General features: G+C 33.9%; 1 protein-coding gene across 1 annotated transcript; it reads right to left on the reverse strand.

Moving 5' to 3' along the window:
• Nucleotides 1-2,824: 2,824 nt before the first annotated feature.
• LOC108379740 (glutamate receptor 1-like) lies at nucleotides 2,825-3,684 on the reverse strand (the record flags this gene model as incomplete). Its single annotated transcript, XM_017636094.1, has 2 exons — nucleotides 2,825-2,952; nucleotides 3,532-3,684. Coding segments are annotated over 2 exons (281 nt in total), but the record flags the coding sequence as incomplete, so codon positions are not given.
• Between the last annotated feature and the right edge of the window lie 7,176 nt (nucleotides 3,685-10,860).

Consider the following 10,860-nt stretch of genomic DNA (forward strand, 5'->3'; position numbering starts at 1 on the left):
AAATAAATATTTTTTTAATAATCATTTAAATTTTAGAAGCTCATTTTATTAAATGTTTCTTTTTTGATAAACTTTTTTTTAAGTTACTTTTTTTTAATTTTCAATTTCTTTCCTATGTAAATAAAAAAAGTACAATTTTAAGTTTAATTTAATCTTATGAACTTATTTAAATTTTTTTCTTGTTTTTAATTTATTTTTATTTTTAAAGTCGTATTTTCTTTTTTTTTGTTTTTTTTTTTAATTTTTTAAGTAATTAAATTTGTAGAATCCTATTCCATAAATTTTTTCTTTTTTTTAGCTTTTATTTACAATAGTTGTGATCTCTGCGGAATGTTAAGCACTCAAGTGGCACACTGGTGAATAACTGGGTGGAAATTCCTTCTTCTAACTTCGTTAAATGTTATGCTCTTTAAACACATCACATTACTGCCTCGTTAGTTCGTTCGTTCGCCCAGCTCAAAATACCAAATGTAGGAGGCTGAGTGGCAGTTTGTTAAAATAAAATCCGAAATGATTATGATTTGTGTATAGCGTACACTTTTGGACATTTATAACTTTATTAAGTATTTCATAAATTGTCGGAAACAGCTAAATATTGTTTGCGACTGACTATTTTTTTTGTGTGTTTTTTATGGTGCCTGCGTTTGGACGGCACAGCCATTGTCTGCTATTAATTTTCAAGGCAAACTGTCGTCTGCCACTTCAACAAACAAATGGGGCTATATTTTTTGTGTGTTAGTTAAATGAAATATGTTTTATTACCATCGAGGCGTATGATTAACATTTAATAAAAATAATATTAAATGAAATATCTGTGTGGTTGTACATAACATAAAGAAGTGCAATAAAGCAACGTACGGTACAAGTAATTTAGGCTCTAAAAAAGAAATATAAGAAGATAGAGACGCAAATTTGAGATATATTCTGATTTTTATGCTACTTAAGCGATTTTGTTTGAGAAAAAGGAAACAATTTTATTACCGAAAATTTCAGTAGACATCTGCTTGGGCAAACAAGCGGTAGAGGAAGTTAAAATAATTAGATAATTTGAAACATTCAAGTTTTTATGGAGCTTATGAACACGTGTTGAATAAAAGGGGAAATCAGGCCTGGCATCACAAAAGTGTGCTGCTATTCGGGTGCACGGATAGTAAAATTTTTATTTATTTTATCACTCTTTATTTCTTATATTTGATGTTTTCCCATTTTTTTTTAAGCTCTTCGGGCTTTTTTCGAAAATTTTCCTATGTTTTGGTAAGATTTGGTTTTTAACGGAACCTCGAATTTTCTTCTACACTTCTTAGAGCTCGCTGGAGATTTTTAAGGCATTTCGGTGTTTTTCAAAAATTGGTAGAAATAACATTTGTTTAATAGTGACATTATTGTGGTATACACTTATGGGTTCAGGCAAATATCTGAAAGCTGCGCAGTCGACGAGCAAGTTTAGAAACTAGCCGATGCTCTGTTAATTTTGAAAAGCTCTGACCCAGGTCAGCATTTATTGACTTGGAAAATGAGAGGCTTGAAGAATAATCAATATTGGGTTACTAAGCAGACCAACTACATAGTAGTGAGAAAAGATCTAAGATCTTAATTTTATTTGATTGTGCGCTTACACTGTACGAACTTCTCAGTTTTTTTCGCGGGGAATCGATGAAACCGAGTTTTTTGAAAGCCTGGAAAGAAAAGTAGTTTCTCAGTTTCTAATTGTTTTGAAAGCTGATCAGCCGATCACTAACTTCAACTAAAAGCGCTTAAAATTGCCAATCTGGGAAAACTGAAAAGTTACTTGTCTGTGTCGACGGCAGCCGGTTGAAAAACGCCCTATTTAAGAACTATTTTCAAGAATGCCCTATTTCAGAATTCGGTTTAAAAATGCCCTATATCAACATCGCTTCAATATATTTTCAGTTAAGATAGGGCATTCTTGAACCAAATTCTGAGATGAGGCGTTTTTCATTCAAATTCTCAGATAGAGCGTCCTTAAACCAAATTCTGGAGTAGAGAGATCTTGAGCCAATTTGTTGATGTTATTATTTGGGTGGCAGTTGATGTTATTATTTGGGTGGCAATACATGGTAAATAAGCTAGTCAAACCTACATTCACCAGTGACCAGATCTGACTTAGGGAATTTAGATAAGGACGACTCATTTGTACACGTCGTCCATGAAAATTTTTTGTCACCTGGGCCGGTATTAAGTTGAGACAGGTATAAATATGCATTTTTAATATGCGCTTCTTTAGAACAAAACTAAATTCGATGTAGCAATTTTTTGAAAAGGCTAAAATTTAAAAGTCTCGCTATATACAAAAAAATCTCTCCTACTTTTCCATTGTATGCGCTTGCCCACTAAATATTCATCCGCACACTTAACCTACTTCAGCGGCGACAATATGCTGCATTAAATTCACAAAAAAGGAAACAACTAATACATATATTTATGTATATAAAAAAAAAAAAAACTAAATACAAAACAAGTTATAAAAAGTAAAAAAGTAAAAGCAAAAAAAAAAAATCATGGCAGCAAGTCAAGTGCGTTGGAAAAATGGCACAACACACCAGTGCACCGCGTGACTATCGATATTTGCATAAAAATTCCATGTTTATTATTTATCTACAAGTAAGCGTGTGTGCGTGCGATTTTATGTGAAAGTGTTGAAAAAGTTAGAAGTTTCGCTCACTGCTGTCACACTTTTTGCCATCTCACATTCTTCGTTCTTTTTCATACATATATGTATGTATGTGTGTTGCTGTGTTAGTTTGTATGCGTGCGTGTGTGTTAGAGTAATTTTTCTATGTTATGTACAGAAATTCCGGCTTACTTTCTCTGGAAACCATGGTGTCACGAATGGCATTTGAAATGTATTGCTGTACGAGTGCAATGTATCAAATGAATCCGGTGATACGGCACCCAGCATAGAATAAACGCCACGCGAAAATTGATTGCATACTGTAAGGCGCATACACAGCCACGTATGGATGTATGCGTGTTGTTATTGCATTTTTCAAACGAACGAATGTTGGTTTTTGTTTTTTTTTTTTGGTTCACCAATGCAGCGGTAAATATGAAGATAGAAGAAAAATGCAAGTAATTAAAATTTATAAATGCATTGTAAATGTTTGTGTTTGTGTGCAAGTAAATATGTGTGGCAATTTGTTGAACATACTGACAATGACTGCGAATGTAAATGTATTCTGTGTTCTGTTTAAATCAGAAAAAGTGCATAATTAATGAAACGCTGCAGTGGCGGCGGCAACAGCAGCAGCAGTGAGCCGGTGGCAATCAAGCAGCAAATGACAAGCATCGCCTCGCTTGCCACAGCCACATTTGCCACACAAGGCCATCAAGGCTGCTGCAGTCACGCGCGCGCTACGTACGTCAAGTGCACATTCGAGTATTCCCTACGTATTGATGAATGTATTTGTGTGCAAATATGTGTTTTTTTTTTAATAATTTGTTTTCTCTTTTTTTTTTTGTATGCTATGGTTTGGCTTATAAGTGCGACTAGCGCTCGCCCCCACGACGTACTTAAGCGCGACAATTTAAATGCATCTGCTGTGTTGATGACATCCACGTACGCTTGCAGCTCGAATCGGCGTGACGATACGTTGAGATTGTGATTGAGCATTGCGTATTTAAACGCTGATTGCACCTCATCAGTGCCTTGTTCAAATATGGCGCCTGCAATGACAGAGAGCAAAAGAGCAAGAGTATGTCAAATAATTGATTTTTATTTTATTTAAACGTGATTTAAAAAATAAGTCATAAATTCAAAAATGTTATTGAAAAAAAAAAAAATTTTTGCGATTTTAAAATGTAGATTATTTTTTAAGGCACACAGCAAGCATGAATGCCTCGAAATTCTGCGAATGTCATCGTTAAATTTCAAGCAAAGATTGGGCAGACAGTAAAGGGCAAAGCCGCCAGAATTTTGATTTTTACACCTACTACCAGCAGCTTTAGGTGGTCTTCTATAAGAAAAGCGCCCATGCCGCGAATGTTGCCTCCGTGAAGAGCGGTTGCTTGGGAAATGCAGCATGTTTAATCCACATCCTTCCACCCCGTTTCGCACCTATTTCTGGAAAACTAAGACGCATCCATACCATTACTGGGAGGTCGTTAGCATATATGGCTCGGCTCTGACGATGAAGAAGTGTAAAGAAGTAAAACATTCTCCTAAAGAGTAAACGCTTGGGTTTTGTGTTATGGTTGGGTCCTTCAGAATCCCTGGCTGCGGCTGGATTTTTCCCCGATTTTTTGATTGTAAAATTTTTTCGGAAAATTTTCAGATTTATTCTGGATTTGTCGAGATTCTTCGTGTTTTACTTTTTCGACTTTATGAAAAATTTTTATGGGACTCTACGAGATGCTTTCAATTCACCTTTCTTTTTTTGTTAAACCTTTTTCTGGTATTAGATCAAGACTTGTTGGCATTCTTAATACATACATTTTTTGGAATTCATCCAAGGCTATTCGGGATTTTCGAGTTTCTGGCAGCTTTTACATTTTTTCGAGACTTTCTGTTTTTTTCAGAACTATTCGTGTCTTATTTTTTGGTGTTTTTTAGATTTTTAGGACTTGGAAAATTTTGGAATTTTTATGGAATCATTCATAACTTTTCGTAATTTGCGGAACTTTTCGGAATTTTCTATTTTTTTCTATTTTTTTTACTTTTGGGGAAACTGCGTGCTTTTGGAAATTTTTTCGGCACTTTCTGAATTTTTCCAGGACTATTTTTGGGAGCTTTCGTGATGTTTCAGAATTTGTTCGGTATTATTTGTCATAAACTTTTCATTATTATCGGGAACCTTTCGGAATTTTTTAATTTGGGTGTTTATTGGACTTTTAAAGCACTTGGGAGCATTTGGAGTTTTCTCGGGACTTTTTGGATTCTTTCGGAACTTTTAAGGATTATTATTTTTTCTTTTAATTTTGGGATGTTTTGGGAATTATTGGAATGTTTTCTGATTATTCATTCCCAACGTTTCGGGATTTTCGCAAACTTTTCAGAATTTTTTTGTTTTCAGTACTTTTTTGGAAGTCTAGAACACCTGGGAGCTTGTGGAGTTTTTCGAGACATTCTTGCTATTTTTTCTGATTATTTATTATTGAAGTTTAGGATTTGCGAAGACTTTTCAGAATCTTTGTTTAGGTGCCTTTTCAACTTTTAGAGCAGCTGGTAGCTTTTGAAGCTTTTTCGAGACTTACTGGATCATTTCGAGATTTATAAGGAGTATTTAAGGATTTTTCGGGTGTATTCTATTTCTAGGTGTTTTGGGATTTTTCAGGAACTTTTGTACTTTTTTCCGAATTATTCACCTTAAACTGTTTGGAGTTTCTTATGTTTGGTATTTTTTTTGGACTTTATGGATTTCTTTGAAATTGTTTGAAGTCTTTTTGGGAAATTTTTGTAAGTGCTTTATAATTATCCGATAAACCGCTGTACATCTGTTTGAAAATCGGTAACGAATATACCAATATCTGGAGACATTTGATAACACAGTGCTATATACATATGTATATTGTTAACATTAAATTCATTTTTTCGTCTCTAAAATGTTGTTTTATAGCAAGGATTCTCAGCAATAAATATTCAAACGAGAGAGCATGCAAATAATTTTTCAGTCATTTTATTTAAATTTAATGTATTTTTAGCCAATAGAAAGTAGAAACAGAAATATTTACTATAAACATGTACATATGTATGCATGCATGTATTTACAGCTAATTATTTTGTGTATTAAAAATGTTCGTTAATCCACCGACTCGTATCAGTAGATTTTATCAATCAGCATTATTTTACGTTCAGTGTCAGACATAAAATACAACCAACTCTTATTTACTGAACGAAAGCAATGATAGCACACACTTTGCCTGTAATAGCTTCGCTTAAAAAAATTTATACGAATACTTATATACTTATACCACACAACAATAACTTATGTACATGTATAAAAATATGTATAGTAGCAGCATTTTTTATGAATTCAATTATTTTAGCTTTATGCGTTATGGATCGTTGACAATGTTGCCAGCTTTTTTTTTATGTTTAGATTTGGGTATTCAGATGAAAATATGAGTTGTAAGCTTATGCATAAAATTGAATAGGTGTACTAAATTTTTAAGCAATTTTTTAGTGTCAATGATATGAAAAAGTACACTTAAGGGCGACAATTTCTTACTTAACTACCTTTATATGGCCTCATGTACAACTGTTTTTCATGCATATATGTATGTATGTATATGTCAACATGCATACATATTATATGGGAATTTTCGATAGATTTATCACAAATACTTTAGCGCGAAAAATTATTATTATTTTTTTAATATTAATATTACACATCAGATAAATATTCAAAAATAATAAAAGTAACAAAAGTCAGCTCTTTTATTAATTTTTTTTTTCATATTTTCCTAGAAACAAACTTAATTTTGCCGTCATCGAATATGTCTGTATCTACATATGTATTTAGGTGCTAGTTGCCAATTGAAACTCTGATTTGAAATATTTTCCAAATAATTTTGCACAGCTAAATAAATCAAATAACCTTCCGAGAAACGCAATATTTATTATTTTTTGCTACTCACTTACGTACAAAAGTGTTGCTTTTGCCAGAGTTTTTATTTGCTATGTTTGTAACAAATTAATATTTGAAAAATATTTATTCTATAACAACGAATTCATCATAATTTAATTAATTTAATAATTCATGTTAAAATGTAAGCGACTATATTGAAAATATTGCATTTGAAATTATAGGCCATTCTTTTTAGCAGTGGAAAGAGAATGTCTTTTTATATTTGTAAGAAAATATGTAGTGAGTAAAAAATTAGGACGACTACTTTGTGATAAAAACTGCATTTTATGCTGGTAAAAAAAAATTTTAAATATTAGTAAATTTACTTTTCTTTGTATGTTATCAGTAATCCGGAATATTTTCATTAGACTGTCATTAAAACTTCTCTGAAATATATAAATAAAATATTTTATAAAATTAATAATACGAATACCAATTTATAATGGCTATTTACAGTGGGTGTATTAAACTCAAACAATTGGGACATTTGGCATGTAGATAAATATATAAGACCGTACCACCTTACAAGCAAAGCCTAAAGTATTTTTGCAAGGTTATTTAGATATATTTTTTTTTTTGACTAACTTTTGAAGGAGTAAATTTATGATTTTTTTGCGGCTTTCAATTTGACTTAAAAACGATTATGAAATTTCAAAGCTGAAACAATTTTTTTTACTTTGTAATGAATATAGAAAAAAGGGTTTTTATTAGAAGTGGTCGCACCTCGGCAGGCAATGGCAAACCTCCGAGTGTATTTCTGCCATGAAAATCAACTTCTCATTAAAATACACCCAGCGTTCGGAGTTGGCGTACAACTGTAGGTCGCTCCGCTTTGTGTAAGAACATTAAGGCGCACGCGGAGGAGAAGCTCGGCCAAACACTAACATATGGGAATTGCCTACCGCTTGAAAAGACTAAAAGTTTGCTCCTAGAAAGTCTCCTTATCGCAGATTTTTTACTGGGAATTTAAAATTTAAAAAGAAAATATTTCTACTGCATTCTGATAGTTTTGGATTATGCTTTGTTATACAGACAGTTGTGTAAATAAACTATTTATGAAAACAGGAGCGCTGCAGCCGCATTGAATTGCGTTTTTTTTTTCAAAATAGTATGTGCCAGAGTATTTGCCATTTAGTTTTCTATGTTCATTTATTATTTTAACTGCAACGCTAAATTCCACTGCGGCTCATTTCAGTATATTTAATTGTCGGTTAGGGATTTACCTCAGTGTCATTGAAACATCACCGCCTACACAAACAGTTCATCGTTGTAATAATAGAGTAGATACATATACACATACATATGTATGTAGCTAGCGGATCATAATTATTTATTTAAATTAATTTAGGCAAATAAAATAGTTTAAATTTGTTTTCCGTTTGCAAATGACACATGCGGGAGTAAGCCTTTATACGAGCAGCAGTAATTATCAGTGCCCTTGTGTTAAAATACACCATATACATACATACATATGTACATGTGGATGTGGAATGGGCGAACTAATTGAGGGCATGCTTTTAAATAATTTATGTATGTATGTATATTGACATGAATGCATGTAATTAAAGTGGTTTGTTTTAGTTTAGAGCAATTACAGTACTTTTATGAATTCAGATGGGCAATAAATACTATGCCATTTTAAACTTTCATGTCCACCTTATAGCACATCAGTAAATATGTATATATCTTTTTTTTTACTAAGCTTCAGCAATATTTGCAAACCAGCAGTTCGAAATTATTTAGTATGACCATCAAAACATTGGGATCAGCGATGACAACCAGTGGAGAATTCCCCGATTTTGTTGGAGTTTGAATTTCTCGGGCAAAAATTATGAAAATTCTGCAAAGTTTGACCAAAATTTCTAACTTCTTAATCAGTAAATTTAGACAAAATTTTGGTATGCAGTTTTTTAGCCTATTAAATTTTAGTATAATGAAGTGCAAATTATCGTTGAGTTTTGAAAATTTTTTTTGATGACGGTGTCCCGCATTTTTTTCCACACAAATATGTTCCACAATTTTGCTTTACGAAATATACTCACAAGTATTTGTTTTATATATTATTTGAAAAGGCTGTCCTTATTGTGTCATGTGATAATGATATTTGTTGTTTTTTTTAATAAAAATTAAAATGAAGTGCCTTAAATAGCAGAAGTTATTTTGGGGAATACCAATGAAAATAGGAGAATTTTTTCAATAATTTGGGGGAATTAGCCTTTGGGTGCATAAAATTTATCAACTATTATTCATACTTCCTTTAATTTCCATATACTGGACGTTATAGTCGTCTCAAAAATTGCTCTGTTTAATTGCCAAAAAAAATAACACTTTTTGATAAAAAACCGAACATATTTCCGAAACAATTTTTTGTTTTAAGCACTTGTACGAAATGCGCCTTCCAAACAATCAATTGATAACAATAATTTCGGTTTTATCAATAGGTGTATGCATTGTCATTGATTCAACGTTGTATGTATTTTTATTTGCGTACATTACGAAGTTGATTAATTCGCAGAACTCTGCATTTATTATTTATTTATTTACGTCATCGCTGGGACATTAGACAATTCGCTTGATCACAGCATTTGGTGCCTTTTTTTTTAAGTATTAATAACATAAAAGTTAATTTTGTGTTATGAGTAACAGCAGCCGCCAACTGTGCGCTACCAAATGAGCACCAAATAAATCTAAATTACACCTAACTTTTTTTTTATATACATAGTACATACACACACCATACGATAACGCCGTTTTGTGCGCACAGTGACAACTCCTGCTGTGGCTTCAAAAAGTGTTCATGGCAGCGAAAGTAGTGCCAAAGAAACAGCAAAACAATTTAGTGAGATCTTCCTGCCACGCTGACAGTCAGTTGGTGGTTACGAATGACAGCTTCCGCAAAGAACTGTGGCAGCATTCGCCGCCGGTCGATAACAAAACATAAATAAACAACACACAAATAAAAAATCAAAATAATCCTCGTTAAAATGGCTAAAGAAAAAACAAATAAGTTTGCTTCTAAATACAAACCGTGGCCAAAGTATAAATAAACGAAATAAATTGGACAATGCGAAAACAAATGCTTGCCTCTTTATATGACTATGTACATATAAGCACAGTATGTACGAGTATAAACATATTTCCAGCAGTTCAATGAAGATTAATTCAGAATTCTGCTGTACTAACGCTGTCTTCATATTGTGGCAAGAAATTGTGGTTGGGGTTGCATTGAAATCAAACCCTTAAGTGTACTTGTGCTCTTAGCTCAGGAAAGCGTAATGGCTATTCAAAAGAAAAGTATGTTTTCATAAGTAACACACATATGTACACATTCCTTTAAGGACCCTTGTAAAACTTTTCTATACAAAGTGTAATGTCGCGCAATGTCCTTCTGTGGAGGACTCATGTTGAGGCGGTTACCCCCAAGGCTACGAGAGCGCTGATGGTGTGCAAACGTCTAGCAGGGAAGACCTGTGGGTGCATCCCAATGATCCTAAGATGGATGTACACCATGATCGTAGGACTAACAGTAACTTATGAAGCGGTGGCTTGGGTATCCAGAACTACTCTGGCAACGGCAAGACAGTCTCCTGCCAAGGTTCAACGTCTGGCGTGTGTTTGCATCACGGGGCTATGCGTTCATGTTCGACGCCAGCGCTGGAAGTGGTCCTTGAACTGGTGCCACTATATATTATGATTGAACTGGTGGCGAAACGAACGCTAACAGCGAACTTTGCGAGAGAGGGTTTTGGCAAAGGCAAAGTTCTATCATATAGCAACAAAGACAAGCTAGGCTCCCAGCTGCCATTAGTGCTGTTCCCCAGGGATGATATGCACAGAGTAGTGGTCTTTGAAAGAAACTTCAAAGTCAAGTTACACAGAAAGGCAAATTGGAGCACGCCTATCTTGGAGGGAAACGTCCAGGCGAGCACTGTACAGTGGCACATGGACGGCTCTAAGACCGCTGAGGGTACTGGAGCAGGAGTATGCGGCCCTAGGCTGCAACTTTCAATCTCCTTGGGGACTTTCCCAAGCATCCTCCAAGCGGAAGTCAATGCGATCAGTCTATGCGCAGAGATTAACCTTCGCAGAAATTATCGAAGGGAGATGATACTTATACTAAGCGATAGTCAGGCGGCACTTATTGCTCTGAAACCCTTCGAGGTCAAATTCTCTTTGATCCGCAAAGGAGACACCAGTGCACCTGCTCCTGGATTGAGAGGCCGTTTAACGAGGAAGGGACATACATATATGGCCAAGTGAAGAGCACATACACTCC

The sequence above is a fragment of the Rhagoletis zephyria genome, unplaced genomic scaffold (genome assembly GCF_001687245.7).
Source record: "Rhagoletis zephyria isolate East Lansing unplaced genomic scaffold, Rhagoletis_zephyria_1.1 Rzeph_scaffold_17237, whole genome shotgun sequence".
NCBI classification, from domain to species: domain Eukaryota; kingdom Metazoa; phylum Arthropoda; class Insecta; order Diptera; family Tephritidae; genus Rhagoletis; species Rhagoletis zephyria.